A 19,239-nucleotide genomic window follows, 5' to 3' on the forward strand; every position below is an offset into this window, starting at 1 on the left:
AAGCACACCTTATAAACAGTAGCATTAGAGTGTGTTTAAATAGATAATGGTATATAATTTGGATATTATAACATCTTGGTGAGTTGATTCTATAAAATTTTTCTTAGTTTTTCTGTTTTAAAAGAAATACAAGAATCCTCTTGGTTACTCTTTTCAAAAATCTGCTTAGGTGTGCCAGTTTATTCACACATAGAAGTATAGAGCTCTCCTTTTTATCAGTGGTATTGAGGATTGTCAGAATATATATGATCCAACTTGTAAAATTATTAGAATTAATTGATCATTTGGTTAGCCTAGTCAGTGGATAGAGTTCTTTTCAAAAGCGTGTGCTAGGTGCTTTAGGTTTGAAAATGTATGTCTCAATCAGAGAGTTTTATTTCTAATTTCCTTAAATTCACTCTGCTAACTAAACAGGGAGCCTTTTTAAATGTAACCAAGAATTCTTTTTGATGATTCTCTTTCCGTTCTTCAGTTCTATACCAGCCAGTCTCTTGAGTTTTGAGGAAATAAAAGTGGTTATTGAGGAAATAAAAGTGGTTATGATGTAATAGTTTTCTTATACTTGCAAAAAGATCAATTATTTTAATTTTTTCAGTGCATGTGTATTCCATTCTAAATGGAGCAACTCTTTTGTAAAGTTAATTTCTACTGATTTTTATTCAAATTGCCTATATAACAGTTATTAATTAGGTAATTCATAGCCTCATTTTGCTGTATTCTCCACTAACACATTATTTGTTTAATCTCTTTGAATATAGTTTAGCTTCTTTTCTTTCATATGTGAATTGGATTAGTGATGGCCTGAGGTTGTAGTCAGGAGTCTTCCTATGGTGATGTATTGGAGGCTGATCTTACAGGAAAGAAAATATTCCTTTCTCTTGGAAGGCAAGTGACAGAGATAGAGTGCTAAACCTTCCCCCTCCTTCTCCAGCGCCAGCTGACCTTCTGCAGCCCCTTGGTGCCTCTTGTTTTCTTATTTTTATAGAAAATCAATATCCCTTCTGACACAAACAATAGCTCAGAAGCAAGAATAAATGGCAGAAAGCTGAGATCTCTGTCTATCACCTCTCACTTTAACTCCTCCAAACTCTTTAATTATGAGCGGGCTTTGCTCCAGGTGTTTGCGACAGTGAAATTGCTAAATGAGGACCATTTTAACCAAAGATTGGGTGATCAATAACACTCTATAGCAGTAGCTTGTTGGATCAATAGCATTCATTATTTCATGGTTAAGGTAAGTAGCCTCCTTTGCAAGTGGAGGTCATTAATCAGAGGTTACTGGAGCTGTGCAAAAGAATATATGTGGTAGGTTGAAGATGTTCTGTTTTCTGTTGTATAAATAGGGATGCTGACCAACAGTATATTTACCATTGTTGCAAATGATACTCTTGCATTTGAGAGTATTGAATGGCTAACATAGTGTTTTTATATAGATTTAGTCAAAGTTCTGCTAGTACATCCTTAGGAACACCTGAAAAAGACAACTTGGGAGGTGGATTTGACACTGTTGTATTTGAGGAACTGTCTCTTGAAAGAAATGTCTACCTCATGAAAGAGATGCTAAGATTATTCGGCGTGGCTCCAGAGGAAGGGACTTGGACTCAGAAAGTACAGGAAGTTAAGTGTTACCTTAGTATAAAATATAACATTCTAAAAATTAGAACTCTGTAAATGAGGTGAATTGTTTCACTAGGTAATGAGGTCTAGGTCACTGGAGGTATTCAAGCTTGGGCTTGGTGACCACTTACTGTGTTATTGTAAAGTTGGAAAGTTTGAACTGAATGATCTCCGAAGTCCCTGCAACACTGAGAGTCTACAATTCTTCTCAGTCACAACCTCCTTCTATTATTGTAGCTTCAGTTTTTAATAAAGCATCTGATAAGCGGCCTCCAGTGCTCACTAAAATACTTGTGAAGGCACAAAACATTGTACACTTACATCATCAGAAACTAGGACTTACAGTTGGCCTATTGCCAAGATTTCCCCAAACTACAAGACCTGCACTGGAGAGTGCATTTGGAAGCCCTTCTCAGCAGCGCTGAGCCTGCCCTGAAGGTGGGTACTGGGCCCTGCACCCTTTCTGTGTTGTCAGCTCTTGGTTCAGAAATGTAAGGTCCATTTCTGTCAGAAAATTGTGCAGCTGCAGTTTGAGCCAGAGTGTTGCTCCATCATTTACTTCCCAGTCATCTTTCAGTTTCTTTTCGGAGGCTGTAACTCCTAGAATATACTTGGCTAGGGAATCTTAGTGTTTTCTGTGTGTATTTTTGTGTTTGAGGGTAGGAGGAGGCAGTCACAGCATGTTGAGTTGTAGGAAATATAGTCTCCAAAAATAAAGTTTACTGTTGGCATGGGCAGAGAAGGAAAAAACACTCATAGTAGAACATTCTGGAAATTGTAGTGTTTTATATGCCTTCATTTATTGCAGACTCTTAAAATGGGTTCGAATGAGGCAGCAAATGTTAGAGGGTCCTGTGTCAGTCCAACATAGCTATATGAGAGAAAAGCCTATCAAATGACACTGGGAATTAGGCTAGGGGTTCTGTACATTCTCTTGGCCTATTATAGATGTGAAAAGAGCATGTCGCTACCAATATCCAAGAGAGTACAGAATGTGAAGATAATTTACACACCCTTTCTGTTGGCAAATACCAGATTCTAGGTAAACCAGTTCTCAACAAGAGGTCCTTGAACAAGTTTTACAGAATAAAGAAAAGAGAACATCCTGAGAAGTCAGAGGAAGAACACATCTTTGAAAATGATTGCCAGTGGAAACCAGGAGAGCATTTTATAAAATCTTCATTAGGATGCAAGGAGGTATAATCACTGTGGAACAGGGGCAGTAAGTCATAAGGACAGAAAGGTAGCTATTTGAAAACCCAATGGTATGGGAGGAAAAATTGTAGGAAAATTTGAAATGTAATTTGAAATGTTATAATGAAGGATAGTTCATCCTGCTGAACATCAAGATGATGATGTGGAAAACTTCAGAAGTCCTCCCCAAATGCAGAGGAGCTGAAAATGAGAGAGAAGGTGATAAAGATGGAGGACAGAGAATAGAGGCCCAGTCTGTGAGTATGTAAATATTCTCAAGAAAGAAACCAAAGTATTGAAATAGAAGAATGGATTTACAAAATAGAACTGAAGAGAAAAAGTCTTCCTTAGAAAAATTAAGTATAAAGATTAAAAGGGAAAACTAATAAAAAGAAATTTGTACCTAGATATATCCTGGCAATATTTTTGCATTCTGCACTGGTAGTAGGGGTGGAGAAGGTATAAAGAAAAATCATAAAAGAGATGAAAAAAATAAGGCTGGAATTCACCCCTACAGTACTAAATGTGAGGGGCTACGTTTGTGTAGAGGGTTTTGAGTGGGGGAAAGGTTGCTCTTCCACCCCTCTTTCCTGAATTTTATATATAACTAAAATTTCTTACAGAAAGGAGCACAAAGACATTCTCAGGTACGCAGGTCTCAGAATGTATGCCCTTTAAAAATTTACTCTGAAGAGACATTTCATCTAACCAAAGATGAATCACTATTAGCTCTAAGCAAAGGTAAGTCTTAAAAGAAGGGGTGGACTTCTCTAAGGCACAGCCCGTAGCTCAATAGCAGCATCCTGACCAAAGTCATTCTTTCTGCAAAGTATATCTGATCACAGTGGCTGTGGTAATGAACCTGTGAAACTGGAGAGGTTGCTGCTTTTGTGGTGCCGTCTGAATGAACTGAAAACAAAAACAGACAAAAATCTCCTTTGTTATACATGCTCATAATTTATTATGGGAATAATTTTACAATCGATGTGAAATATTTCTCTGAAAAACCTCTCAGTTATGTTTACTTTTATTCTCAGAAGTCTGATTACATATGGTTAAAAATGTACTACCTCGACCCAGGAAAAAGCTGGGGAAGAAATTGAGCAAAAATGTCTTTGGGCAGTGGATCTAGGAGTGACATTAGTTTCTTTCTGTTTTTCTGAATTCTAAGACAATCTGAAATTTTTATTAAATACATCATTTCATAAAAAAATAAAGTGAAAACTCGAATTTTTTAGCATGATGATGTAAGCTATAAACTCTATTCTGCTCATTTATTTTAAAATTAGATGTAAGAGACACCTCTTTTTCGATCTACTTGATTAATAATCTTAAGTGATTGAGAAACCCAGGTGGTAACTTACTGATACCAAATTTTGATTATTGGTGATAAACGTCTGTGCCTCCTTATTGTAACTGAGACAGGTGTAAACTATTCTCATTCAGTTCTAAATTTACAGTCTTCTGTAGTTAGGAATACGAAAGAACTAGGAAACTCTCAGGTCCGAGGACAAGCTGTGTTTTTTTCTCCCACTTGTGGGAATTTAAAGAGGTTTGTCTTATTGAAAATAGGGCTAGAAAGTAGGGAATTCTTTTTAAAAAATAATTCATTATTATTCAAATAAATAATTTATTTATTACATAATAATAAATGTATTATTTATTGCTGCAGAAAAATTGCAGCTTTAATCACAAATACGTATAATCTTATAGTTCCTGAAGTCAGGAATCAGGAGTAGCTTGGCTGAGTGGTTCTGGTTCAGAGTCTCATCCTGCTGTAGTCAGATTGTTAGCTCTCAACTGTTGGGGCTGCAGTTGTTTCAAGGCTCCATGAGGGCTGAAGGCTCTGCTTCCAAGCTCAGTCTCAGGGCTGTTGGACCAAGAGTCTCAGTGTCTTTCCACTTCCAGGCTCACGCAAGGCTGTTCATGGAGAGACGGGGAGGGGAGGGAATCTCCAGAGTGCCCAAGATGGGAGCCACAGTCTTATTAAACCTATTCTCAGAAATGACGCACCGTTACTTCTGTCTGTGCTATTGGTTACACAGACCAACTGGGGTGTGAAATACCAGGAAGTTAGTCATCTTCGAGTTTGGTTACCACAGATGACTACTGGTCTTCTGAGTTTTTTTTCCTAACTTGGAAGCCAAATTCAAGAATAGTTCAGATTAATATTTCCTCAGAACTTATTTAGGAGAAGATTTACTTTGATTACTTTGGCATTCAGGAACTACAAGTTAGTCAAACAGGTATAGATCCCTGAAAGTATATTTTACTGTGTTTTAAGTAAGTATACGGAAGACGAATATTTATTTTTTTAACTTTTTTCTGAAGTGAGTTTATAATTAGTTTTCTTGGTGTTCAGCGCGTGATGCATTTTTAGCTGATAAGCAGTAGTCAAAACATAGCTAGAATTTCAGATGTGTCTGAATGTTTTAGGTAGCAAAAAGCAAGGGAACAGTCTTTTCTTCGTTCAGTTAATCAGTTTGCATTTCCAGGAGAATGAAAATGAGAAGTGCTGAAATTCAAAAGAATCTTAGAGGATTGACTTTTAGTAAGTGAAGTGAATCTCTCTGTGCACCAGCCATATTTTAGGGGCCATTCAGTGAGTACATGGGCTTAGGAGATGTGCTGCCCTTTCTCTGATGCTTATTCACTGTATAATGTTGGGCAAGTGCTCAGCCTCTCTAAGCGTCATTCCTTTATCTGGAATATGAGGTTGACATAGCTACCTCATAGAGTTTTGTGGTAGAAGAAATGTAATAATGAATATAGGCCACTTAGTACTTTGCCTGGCTTGTAGTAGAACTCAATAAATGATATTACTGGTATCAATAATTAATTGTGGCCTTCTACATTAATAATTTCCCTAATAAACTCAATTCAAGTACCAAACTTTTTCTTGAGACACTTGAATTTTAGATAATCTGTTGAGAGCAGTCTCTCCCCCTCTCTCGGAAACCTAGTGCAGGAAAAATACTAGATTTCATAGGCTACATTTTATTTTTTCATTTAAAATGGAAATAGATTCGAGACCCAAAGAACTTTTTAAATTGAGGTATAATTGAGAGTCCCACAGAATTTAGATTACTATTTTAATAAGAATGTCAGTGAGAGAATTACTACTATTAGCTTCTAAAATAATATTTGGGCATATACAAGAATTATCATCCTAGAAGTAGCTTTCTCATTTCATCTTTTGCCTTTTTATAATGCTTTGGTGTTCACAAAGTGGGTTCACATGTTTCACATCATCACATCCTCAGAACAATCTATCCACATGTTATGTGCAGGGAAATAGGATTAGAGAGGTAAAGTGACATACCACAAAGGCCATGCATGGGGAAGCAACAGAGCTGATTTGAACAAGTTCATTCCATTTACGTAACATTTACTGAATGCCTGTCATGTGCCAGGTGCTGTGCTAAGCATTGGGGACATTGAGATGAGCAAGGTATTTCCTTTCCAGCCTGGATCTCTCTGGGCAGAGAAGGAGGCTCTGTACAATGCTTGAATAATTTCAGTTCTGCCAGTTTGCCTTCTTGTGGTTCCTGGCATCTGTAGGCCCGAGACTGTTTGAGGCCCTGGCCCAGCCCTGGCAAGGGAGTGACACCTGTGCCCCTGAAGGCTAGCTGTATCCAGCAAAGTGCACAGGCATCCATCCTTTCCTCTGAAGTAGTTTCCCTTGACATGACGCCCCTCTGTCCCTCCACTTTGCTCATGACTCTAGATGAGGGTTCTTAGCTTTGGCAGTATTGGCCTTTTGGGCCAGATAATTCTCTGTTGTGAGGGCTGTCCTATGCATTGTAGGGTGTTTAGCAGCATCCCTGGCCTCCACCCAGAAGATGCCTGTAGAACATCAACTCCCCTTTCCCCCCTCCAAGTCCTGACAAAGAAAAATGGTTCCAGACATGGCCAAATGACTCCGAGGGCTTCTGAGGGCCAAAATCACCTCCGTTTGAGAACCACTGCTCTAGATGTTTCTGGTACTGAGATTGGCTCTTTTGACTGCTTTTTCCAATAAGCTCAAGTTTCAGATTTAGAGAAAACTTTTTAAAATTTATTGATTTGAGAGAGAGAGATCAATTTGTTGTGCCATTCACTTATGCATTCATTGGTTGATTCTTGTATGTGCCGTGATGGGGCATTGAACCTACAACCTTGGTGTACGGGGATGACGTGCTAACAAACTGAATTATCCGGCAAGGGCAAATTTAGAGAACTTTGTTAGACCAAAACACTGAATAAATATACTGTAGTTTAAAAAGTAAGAATTTTTGCTAATTTGAAAACGATACCTTTTTTTTTAATTTTTTTTATTTTTTATATTCCTCACCCGAGGATATTTTTCCATTTACCTTTAGAGTGGGAGGGAGGGGGAGAGAGAGAGAGACAGAGAGAAACATCGATGCGATAGAGCTACATTGACTGGTTGCCTCCTGCACAACCCGACCAGGGCCCAGGACGAACCTCAACCTAGGTATGTGCCCTTGACCGCAATCGAACCCACGACTCATTGGTCCACAGGCCTACGCTCTAACCGCTGAGCCAAACCGGCCAGGGCTAAAAACAATACCTTTTCATTGCTCCTCAGAAGGGCAAACACATTTTCACAACTTGGAAATAAAAATTCAGATGAAAGCATTTTAAAGTTAGTGCCAAAGTTTACAATGATTATAGCTAACAGTGTTTGCCCTGGAATCAATTAAGTGAACAAAAGGTATCGATAGTGTTTTATTAGGCTTGATTCCTATGATAATCCACTTCTTTGAAAATGGATGCCACGCCCAGTCATCTGGTCTACGGAGATGCCTTAGTTAAAAGACACTCAGGTGGGAAAGTTAGATGGAAAGATATGTGATAAAACAAACCCCCAAGAAGAAACTGTTAAGTGCAATATCTAGGTGATGGAGTGTGAGTGGTAACTAACTTATTTAAACTTTTTTTGCACTTTTGAAAGTCTTCATAATAAAATATAGGGAGTGGAAAGCCTCTGGAACTGCTGGTTAGGTTGACTTCACACTTATGTTATTTCAGTTGGATGTGGTTCATTTGCTTTTCTAATAATATTATAATTAGGTAATATAATTGGTGGTCTGAAATCCAGGCTTTAATTTTGTTTGTATCTTTAAATTGGTGCCTATGCTACTGAATTAAGTGTTGGAACATTTTTTAGTGAAAACCATTATAGAGAATTGTGATGTTTTATTACTATTTTTACTCACAAAAGAATATTTTTGAGACATTTTCTAGCTTCTAATATAGGGTGATTTTCTCAGCAGTATAAGGTTAAATTCTAGGCCTGCACTACCCCTTATTTGCAGTATACTCTTCATTGGAAAGCATTCTTCTCTCTACCTTTTCACACCTTTCTCCCATAGTCTAGACTAAGTTTTTAATAAAATGCATGCATTTAAATTGTGATTAACATTTCTTTTTTAGTTTTAGTGCTGGTATATGGTAAATAATAAATGCTTACTAACTGAATGAGTGGAAGTTTAGGAGAAATGTTGGGGGGAATCCTTTCTCTTCCTTTTCCTGTTAGAGACTTTTAATTGGTCCTATTTGGGATTGGATTTTTTTGAATGCTGTATAAATTGTTTGTAAGGTTAATACCTTTTTGCTCCAAAATATTTTAGAAATAATCTGGGAAGATTTTTGTATGCAAACTATTTATAGGTTAGAATCAAGTGCAAATAGGGAGTTTAGAACAGCAACCAAGGCAAAGACAGGAGGCATTGATGCCTCTAGGAATTGCTGCCATTTTAGGAAAAGGCAAGGTTTCATCACCTGCTGACTTTGTGGGCTTTGTCTTGTTAGTGTTTCTGAAGATTAATAAAGGCTGAGTTTCTGTCTTCCTGACTAAGCTTCAGAGGACCACAGGTGGAGTAGACACTAAAGGTAGGATCGCATTTTTTTCTTACTAAAATGAAGAATAGAGCTTTGTTTCCTTGCCTAGTAAAAAGGCTCAGAGCAAAAAAAGTGATACATTTGAAGATTTTGGAATAGGAAATATATATAGGGGCCTGACATCTTTTAACCTTTTGACCTGTGATCCAGAAAGGTGCTAAAAGAAAATTGTCTTTATTGAAAGATAGGAGCTTATTATTAACAGAATATTAAACATTCTGTTTAATTAGCCAAATTAACATTTTATAGTTGATTAAATCATTACTGAAATTCTAATCTGATTTTATTTTTTCAATTATAGTTTACATTCAATATTATTTTCTATTGGTTTTAGATGTACAGCATAAGTGGTTAGGCAATTATATACTTTACAAAGTATTCCCTTGACATTTTCAGTACCCACCTGGCACCATGTGTAGGTATTACAATATTATTGACTATATTTCCTATGTTGTACTTTACATCCCTATGACTATTTTGTAACTACCAACCTGTACTTTTCTTTTCACATCAATGTGAGAGAGACACATCGAATGGTTGCCTCCAACAAGACCCCAACGGGGCCAGGGATTGAACCCAGGTCTGTGCTCTCAACCAGAAATTGAATCCAAAACCCTGCGGTCTGCTGGCTGATGCTCTAACCGCTGAGCCAGACAGGCCAGGGCCTAATCTGTACTTCTTAATTCCTTCACCTTTTTCACCCAGTACCCTCTTCCCTCTGGCAACCATCATTTGTTCTTTGTTTTTTATTTTTATCTTTATTATTGAATGTGTTATAGATGTTCCTCATATTTCCCCCCATTGACCCCCTCCTCCCCCCTCCCGCCCTCCTCTCGCCCCCCTCCCACCTTTTCCCACACTGTTGTCTGTGTCCATTGGTTATGCATATAAGTTCTTTGGTTTATTTCTTCCCACCCCCTAACCCCCTTCTCTTTGAGGTTTGTCAGTCTAGCAACCAATTTGTTGTTCTTAATCGCTTCACCTTTTTCACCCATTCCCCCAACCCCCCTCTCATCTGGCAACCAACAAAATGTTCTCTGTATCTATGAGAATGTTTCTGTTCTGCCTGTTCATTTTGTAGATTCCATTGCCGATAGATATATATTCATTGCCATTTTGTTTGTTCATATATTTTATCTTTTTCTTCAAAAAGACCCTTCAACATTTCATATAATAACGGTTTGGTGGTGGTGAACTCCTTTAACTTTTTCTTGTCTGGGAAACTCTTTATATGGCCATCGATTCTAAACAACAGCTTTGCAGGATAGAGTAATCTTGGTTGTAGGTTCTTGCTTTTCATTACTCTAAATATTTCTTGCCACTCTCTTCTGGCCTGCAAAGTTTCTTTTGAGAAATCAGCTGACAGTCTTATGGGAACTCCCTTGTAAGTGACTAGCTGCCTTTCTCTTGCTGCTTTTAAGATTCTCTCTTTGTCTTGAACCTTTTGCATTTTGATGATGATGTGTCTTGGTGTGGGCCTCTTGGGGTTCATCTTGTTTGGGACTCTCTGTGCTTCCTGGACTTGTATGTCTGTTTCCTTCACCAAGTTAGGGAAGTTTTCTGCCATTATTGTTTCAAATAGGTTTTTGACTTCTTGTTCTCTCTCTTCTTCTGGCACCCCCAAGATGCGAATGTTGGCACGCTTGACGTTGTCCCAGAGGCTCCTTAAACTATCCTCATTTTTTTTGGATTCTCTTTTCTTTTTGCTGTTCTGATTGGCTGTTTTTTGCTTCCTTGTGTTCCAAATCAATGGTTTGCTTCTTGGCTTTACTTACTCTACTATTGAATTTCTGTGTAAATTATTCTTTATTTTAGTTAGTGCCTCCTTCATTTCTGACTGTGCCGCCTTCATTTCTGACTGGTCTTTTTTAATGCTCTTGAGGCCCTCACTAAATTCATTGAGCATCCTTATAAGCAGTATTTTGAACTCAGCATCTGTTAGGTTACTTATCTCCATTTCGCTTAGTTCTTTTCCTGGAGTTTTGTTCTGTTCTTTCATTTGGGACCTGTTTCTTTGTCTCCTCATTTTGGCTGCCTCTCTGTGTTTGTTTCTGTGTATTACTTGAGAGGTTTGGGGCTATCTGAGACCAGATGCTTCTCATTTGAAAGAATTTAGAAAAACCTGAAGCTGGATCCAAGACAGGCCAATCCTATGGTTAAACAACTGGCAACAGCTTGGGTGGGCCTGAAAGTTGGGTGGGGTGGGGCCTCAGGGAATCACCAGGGCGGGGCAACCGGTGTGAGCCAGGTTGCTGGAGTCCCAGATATGGCGGCTGTCTGCTGCCCCAGGGACGGGTTCACCAAAGGAACAAAGGCCTCCAACAGCACGTCTGTCCTGGAGAAGGCCACCTCTCCAGCCCTTGCTCCAATGCCAAATAGCTCAGTTCTTCCCTGTATGTCTCTGGCACCCCTCAAACTGCCTCCCCTCCAAGCCTAGCGGGAGCAAGTCCGAGTAAGTCTGTGCGCGGGCCCTTTAAGAGGAGCTGGCTGGGGATCCAGCCGCCTTAGCCTCCCTGAGCCTCAGTTCCCGCTGGTGTTTCCAGCCAGAAGTTATGGGACTTCTCTTCCTGGCACTGGAACCCTGAGCGGGATGCCTGGTGTGGGATGGGGACCCCTCAGTCCCCAGAGAGGACCCTCCCAGCCGAGGTATCCCTCTTGATTTTTATCCGCACACGCGGGTGTGGGACTAGCCCGTCTGCCTCCGCCCCTCCTACCAGTCTCGTGGCTGCTTCTTTAATTCCGTAGTTGTAGGACTTTTCATTTAGCTAGATTTCAGGCGGTTTTTTTTTTTTTTTTTTATCCTCACCCGAGGACATTTGTCCATTTTTTATTCAGATAGAGTGGGAAGGAGCGAGAGGAAGAGAGAGAAACATCGATGTGAAAGGGACACATCGAGTGGCTGCCACCCACACAACCCAACAGGGACAAACTGCAGCCAAGGTACATGCCCTTAGCGGGAACTGAACCCGGGTCTCTGTGGACCGCAGGCCGACTCTCTACCGCTGAGCCAAACTGGCCAGGGCTAGATTTCAGGCGGTTTTGAATGATGGTGGTTCTGTAGTTTAGTTGTAACTTTGATGTGGTTGTGGGAGGACTCGATACCGTGTTTCCCTACACCGTCATCTTCTCATTTGTTCTTTGTATCTATGAGTGTGTTTCTGTTTTGTTTGTTTATATTGTTCTTTGGATTCCACTTATAAGTGAAATTATATGGTATTTGTCTTTCTCTTACTGGCTTATTTCACTGAACATAATACCCTTTTGGTCATTCATGCTGTCCCAAATGGTAAAATTGCACTTTTTTTTTTTTGGTACATGCCCCTAGTGGGAACCGAACCCGGGACTCTCTGGTCCATAGGCCGATGCTCCAACCGCTGAGCCAAACTGGCCAGGGCAAATTTCACTTAAAAAAAAAAATTTTTTTTTTTTATCCTCACTCGAGGACATTTTTTGCGTTTATCTTCAGATATGGCGTAAAGGAGAGAGGGGTGAAGAGAGAGAGAGAAACATTGATGTGAGAGAGACACATCAACTGGCTGCCACCCACACGACCCCAGCTGGGGCTGAGGACAAACTGCAACCAATGGACATGCCTTTAGCAGGAACTGAACCCGGGACTCTCCAGTCTGCGGACCGATGCTGTAACTGCTGAGCCAAACCAGCCAGGGCAAATTTCACTCTTTTTTATGTCCGAGTAATACTCCATTGTATATACCTACTATAGCTCTTTTATCTATTTGTCTTTTGATGGGCACTTGAGTTGCTTCCATAGCTTGGCTATTGTAAAGAACACTGCAATGAACATAGGGGTGAATGTATTCTTTTGAATTAGTGTTTTGGGTTTCTTTGGATATATATCCAGAAGTGGAATTGCTGGGTCATAAGGCAGTTCCATTTTTAATTTTTTTGATGAACCTCCATACTGTTTTCCACAGTGGCTGCACCAATTTGCATTCCCACCAACAGTGCAAAAGGGTTCCCTTTTCTCCATATCTTCGCTAACACTTGTTTGTTGATTTATTGATGATAGCCATTCTGACAGGTGTGAGGTGATATCTCATTGTAGTTTTAATGTACATTTCTCTGATGATTAATGATGTCAGCATCTTTTCACATGGCTATTGGCTATCTGTGTACTCTTTGGAGATGATTTTATTTTAGAATCACAATATCTGAGCCAGAAATGAAGGAAGGCTGTAAGACTGGACAACTTTGGCCTATAACTTGGAAGGGGAAATGTTTGGTTCTACAGTTTTTAAAAAAAATTTTTTCCTTTATTGATTTTAGAGAGAGAGTAAGTGAGAGGGAGAGAGAGATAGAAACATCGATGAGAGAGAACATTGATTGGCCGTCTCCTGCATGCTCCCCACTGGGGATCTGGCCCACAGCCCAGGCATGTGCCCTGACGGGGAATTGAACCGGCGACCTCTTGGTGCATGGGTAGATGCTCAACCACTGAGCCACACCAGCCGGACTGTTTGGTTCTACATTTGGTAAATTTTTCATGCTGTATCATAGCGTTTATGTGCAAACATGCCATGGACTTTCTGTTATTTTTCTTTTCAGTAAGTTATGCTAACAATTTTTTACATATCAGTAGATTTCTACAATGCAAGTTCTTCTGAGGGAATAGATATAGCAGATGCTATCAGATGAAATAGTCATTTCTAGATACTGGTAGAATCATAATACTTTTATATAATAAGTGTTCTGTAAGACAGAAATCATTTTCTCGATGAAGAAAATACATATCTTCCTTGATCATAATCTTAAAACCCTGATGATAGTCCTATGACATCATTACCATTATTCTAATTAACTGTATATAGAAATTTATAGAAGAGATTAGTCCAGGCTCTTTCAAGAACAGTGAGTTTCCTTAAATGCTGTTGACAAAAATAGAAAATGTACAGTGACAGCAAAGTTTTAGGTTGCCAACTTTCTTGATCCAGTGCCATTCTTTGAGCTTGCCCTCTTTATTTAGAATATGAGGAAAGAAGGGAATCCATGCAAAAAGGATCAAGGAAGGATTGTATCTTGTATTGCTTACCAGTAGTTGGAAATGAATGGGGAAAAGAATTGATAGACTTGTAATAAAGCAATAGTTTTAGTTTTTTAACTGGAAATATTTAACCAGAGGGGACCATAGACATTGCAGAGTTGCCCTTGTAATACATGTGGAGCAGGGGTCAGCAAGCTTCCTCTGTAAAGAGCCAGATAGTAAATAGTTTAGGGCTTTGTGGGCAGTATGTTCTTTGTTGCACCTACTCAGTTTTGCATTTGTGGTGTGAAGGAAGACATAGATGATATATAAATGAATGAGTGTGGCTGTATTCCAATAAAACAGTATTTATGGACACTGACATTTGAATTTCATATCATTTCCACATCTCACAAAATGTTCTTTGTGACACTCACCCCCTACCCCCCACCTCAGGGATTTAAAACTGAAAACCATTCTTAGCTCACAGGCCATACAAAAGTAGGTTGATCCCCTAAATCTCAATTGGTGATATGCTAGCCAATAAAGACCATAACACAAAGGTGGAGCAGATTATCTGGCCATGGCCCACCTTCCTTCATATCAAGAGGAGTTAAAAATATAAATTTGCTTTATCTTCGAGGTCAGATGAAAATCATAAAGTAGTAATATGAGAGGATGTGTAGTTAAAACTCAATGGAGTTAGACCAGTAATATTTTTAGGAATTTGCTAAAAATACAAAAACAAAACAATGAAGTTCAGCAGATACAGTTCTTTGAACTCAGAAGGAGGAAGAATCCAGTAACTAGTCTGTGAGGATGTCTCTGGATTTAACTGCAGAGCTCTTTGAAGCTTCTAAATCCATCAGAATCCAGTGGTATAGTTTTGTAAAACATTTCTTACAGTGACACCTGAGAATGTTCCCACTTGTAAGTACAGAAGAAAATAAAATGAAAGAACCTTTAAAGAAACTGGATATGTTTATTTGGCTCTTGCTGCAACAAATCTCTTAAGTCTGGTATTCAGAGACAAGCTTAAGTGAGGAGAGCATTGCTACTTAATTTAACCAACATTTCTAGGATTTAGTGTTGGCAAGATATTTGGAAATATTGCAAAATACAAAATATTTTCAGATGTTTGATCCAGAAATGTAGGTTTGGATTTTGCCAAGCCTTATGCCGCATGGTGAGAATGCTTTTTCCTTGCTTTGGCTTCTTCTAGCTTCTAGAGCAGGTGAAAATAATTAATTACCTCAGAAGAAAACACTCTATTTTTCTTGAACCAGATAAATCATATTTGATGATTAGATGAAAAAAGTACAGCCTCAGAAGAGGCAGAATCAGTTGCTAGCAAGAGCTCAGAAAGTGAAACTTATTGGCTGGAATTCTATGGAGCAAGTTTTATTTCAATGAGTTTAAATGGAGTTTGTTTTCATATTTTTATATCTTAACTTCCTTTGTGAAAGTAAGTTTTATTGTATATGCTTGATGTGAAGGATGACATTAAATTTAGAAAATACAGGGGTGGGCAAAAGTAGGTTAAATTACCAGCCATGATTACCTAAAAGATAAATTATAAATAAGGATACAAAATAATAAGTAACAGCCCTGGCCGGTTTGGCTCAGCGGTTAGAGCGTCGGCCTGCGGTCCGGAGAGACCCAGGTTCGGTTCCCGCTAAGGGCACGTACTTCGGTTGTAGTTTGTCCCTGACCCTGGTTGGTCGTGCGGTGGCAGCCACTCGGTGTGTCCCTTTCACATCGATGTTTCTCTCTCTCTATCTCTTCCTCTCTCTCCCTCCCACTCTATCTGTACAAAAAATGGAAAAATGTCCTCGGGTGAGGATAAAAAAAATTTTTTTAACAAAATAATAAATAACAATAAGACAAGTAATACAAATAAATAATATAATAATAAATTATATATAATATAAAAATAAAGTGTTTTGTATACTCACAACTATAAACCTACTTAGCCCACCCCAGTATAATTTGTTATGCTGATTTTAATTTCTGTTCATGGATGCTAGATGTCTTAAAGTGGGATAGCTTTATTTAAAACTGATAGTTGATAATATTTAAAAATAAAATTAGTTGATAAATTTGTAAATTTATATTGTTTAATATACCATATACCAAAACAGATTGAGATTATTTCTGTGAGCCTTAATAAATAACTTTCTAATGCTAAACTAACAAAGTGATTTGAGATGTTTTTAAAATACTTTGAAATATAAATGAAAGTTTTAGAACTCTTCCCCTATGACTTAACTATGAAATTTACATTTCTGGTTGGCTAATGAAATTAGGGAAACTTTTAATTTGAAAACCAAAAGAAGATTGAGCAGTGCCTTGTATTTGACTGGAATTGATGTATTCTCTTGTGTTTTATTCTTTTTTCCAGTGAAACCAGCAGTGTGTGTAGCAGCAGTGACACAGGGCTCTTCACCAACGATGAAGGACGGCAAGGTAATCTTGATCCCGGCTTTAGGAGGGTTCTAATGAACATAGGAGTGAGTCACTGAGAATATGATGGCTGTAGCAGTGGTTCTCAAACCTTAGGGCATATAAGAGCCACCTGGGGAACTGTTAAAACTGCACATTTTTTGAACTCCTAGAAATCAAATAGATTTAGAGTTGGCCTTTGGAATCTGCATTTTTCACAAGTACCTGTGGTGATTTTTATGCAGATAGTTCAGACTTTGAGAATCATTTATCCAGGGGGTTATAGTGTCAAGGATGAGACTTCGGGAAGTTGCTTTTTATTAGAACCCAAAAAAAATATCCTCATGTATTATTCTTTTTTGGATGCTAAGACATTCTTTTCACTTAGGTAGAATTTATTTGTATAACCTTGTTTATAAATGATCACAGTGTTCTGGGTGAATATATTATAGAAAACATCTTTCTCAAGTTAAAAGTCCTGAAGTTTAGCATAGAACACTTTGAATAAGGCTGGTGTATGTTAATTATCAGTTCTTTATTCTTACTACCTAAACAGCAATTTGAAACTTTGTTTTTGCCCTGTACACTTGCTTAGGGCCACACTAATTGTGTATCAATAAGAATTTCATGTAGCTTCTTTGAACTAGTTTTCTTACTCTAATAAGGGATTTGTAGATCTCTTAAAGTCCCTTCTAGCCCTGAAATCCAATTATCTTTCTCCAAGGGCTAAGTGGATGGAGTTGTTAACTTTCTTACTATATGGAAGTTGTGAGTGCCTTTCTATTCTTTTCTGATTCTGAGGGAGCAAGGTGTCATTCAAGGTTACATGTGTATATATTCCCTGGTAGGTTCTAGTCAGGGTCTTGATTTATTTTTTCTCATACCAAGGAAGTCTGATTGTCTTTACATGAATGAACTGGTGCATACTGTTCAGAATTATTAATATTTGCTCTTTTTCTTTGCTTTTACTGCAATGTTATGAAGTATAATGCATCTCTTAAAGGGTACGATGTGTAATTATACAGATGTGGAAGAAAGTGTGGACCTATTACAACAGATTAAGTTTTGGGCCTTTGGAAAACCTTTCCACTGATAAGAAATCCTTGGTTTATCATGGAAGATGGTGGAATATTCTATAGCCCCAGCTTTCTTCTTTGTCTCTCCCTCAACTTCATGAATTCTGGTGATATTTTAGATGCTTAGAGTTCTCAGCACAAAGCTATGTTATTTCCTGTTTCCATGTCTTTGTTTATGCTCATCTTTGCCTGAAATCTCATCCTCACTTTTCCTTGAATGGTTGATCATCCAGCAAGACACAGTTTTCCTTTTGCTTCTCCGGGGCATATTTATGGATTACATCAGTGGGTTTTCTTGCCTTCATGGCTTTGGCCAGTAGGAGGCATCAGCAGAAGAATAGAGGGAGACAGGGAGGTGAATGAGATTGAGTGTAATAGTCAAGTTTTCATTATGATAATACTGTTTAACAATCCCAGAATTTTAGTGGTTTTTTTGTGTTTATTTCTTACTGTGGGACTCGGGGGTTAGCTGAGGTTCAGCTGGTCCCCAGGCTTCAAGTTAGGTTTGTATCTTACTCAGTGTATCTGGGTACTAGGCTAAAGTAGCAATGGCTATATGACTCATGGACTTCTCATGGCAGAGAACATGAATGCCAACTGAGCAAGCCAGACCATGCATGAATATTTAAAGCTTTTGCTTGAATCACATTTGTTAATGTTCTACTACCTAAAGCAAGTCATATGACTAAGCCCAATGCCTGTGGGACTAGGAAGTGTCCTCTACCTCAAGGGGTGTGGAATTCCATGGCAAAAGGCATGGGTGTATTATTCCATCATAGGGGGAGGTAGTGATGAGGTGAAAACAGTGATGCAGTCTACCACATTGGAGTATAGCTTTCCCTAACTCCCTTTCTGTTGCATTGCTGGTTGGCTGTGGTTGTGTTCCTCTGCAGAAGGCTACCACTCCTGTTGGGCAGCCTTCTCGTAAAACCACAGTTCTCTCTCTGGGCTCTGATAACCATTCTTTCCCCTTGCTACTTCAGGTCTAGTAATAGTAAAGACTTCTCACTGTGCTGGCTCCAGGATGCTTCACCATCCCTTATTGGTTTCTTCCTCTTAATATTGTTTACACCTTTGTAAATAGTCACTTCATTAAAGTCATAGTTACTCCATTTAAATGTGCACGTGTTTCCTAAAGGATTCAGACTGATACTCTCAATATAGGCACCATCTCCTAGGACCCTTACTCTTTTCTTTCCCTGTGCTTGTTGCTTTCTTACCACTCACCATATAACATTATTGTTTATAGATGCGTGTCTTTTCCATTGAAGTTTTTTAAGACAGGATTTAAAAAAAAATTATTTGTAACCACAATAGGTAACACATTGCCTGACATATAGTGAGCTCTTAAATAATTATAGGGAAGCCCAGTTGAGGTGGAAAATTCTCCTTTATTCCCTCAAACAGAATTGTATGTAGAACCTCAAATGATAAAACAGCTAACCTATTTTGGTTAAAGCAAGATCCTAAAGGAGCAGGGTGTCAGGAGCCTGATCCACTCAGCCTCTTCCTTATTCTCTGGCAGCACTCTTTTGAGGAGCTCCTGCATCAGGCATCCTAGTGAACCCAGGTTGAAGACTACGGGTCTAGATGATCTCACAAGGTTACTTCCGGTTCAGTGAGTCTCTTTTCATATTATAAAAAGTCTTGGGTGAATGTGAAGCAAAAAAAATTCCATGATAGTTTACCATTTGTTACAGAAAACATGACCTAGCTAAGTACACTTTTTTACTAAATGGCCTAAGGAATGCTTATGAATAAGAAAGCAATTAATATATTGAAAATGGAGAAACTAATTATTGTTTATTCTAATGCCTATCTTTGATGCATCTATGTACGTGGTTTGATGAGATGGTTTTAGAGTAGTGGTTCTCAAATTGTGGTCCCCAGACCAGCTTAGCATCACTAGGGAACTTATTAGAAATGCATATTTTTGATCCTGCCTAACCTGACTCAGGAACTTTGGGAATAGGGCCCAGTAGTCAGTGTCTTAACAACCCCTCCTTGTCCTTTGATACACAC

General features: G+C 38.6%; 1 protein-coding gene across 11 annotated transcripts in view; it reads left to right on the top strand.

Annotated features, from left to right (window-relative positions):
• GPATCH2L (G-patch domain containing 2 like) overlaps positions 1-19,239 on the top strand; it is a 64,363-nt gene that overhangs the window by 6,479 nt on the left and 38,645 nt on the right. For all 11 annotated transcript variants that reach the window (XR_004957375.1, XR_004957377.1, XM_036247183.1 and 8 more), the window contains exon 3: positions 16,101-16,165. Coding sequence is in view for 9 of the 11 variants with exons in the window: in XM_036247183.1 (XP_036103076.1) it covers positions 16,101-16,165 (65 nt within the window). In the remaining 2 variants the exon portion in view is untranslated. The remainder of the gene's footprint in view (positions 1-16,100; positions 16,166-19,239) is intronic.

The sequence above is a fragment of the Molossus molossus genome, unplaced genomic scaffold, assembly GCF_014108415.1.
Source record: "Molossus molossus isolate mMolMol1 unplaced genomic scaffold, mMolMol1.p scaffold_m16_p_1, whole genome shotgun sequence".
Taxonomy (NCBI): Eukaryota; Metazoa; Chordata; class Mammalia; order Chiroptera; family Molossidae; genus Molossus; species Molossus molossus.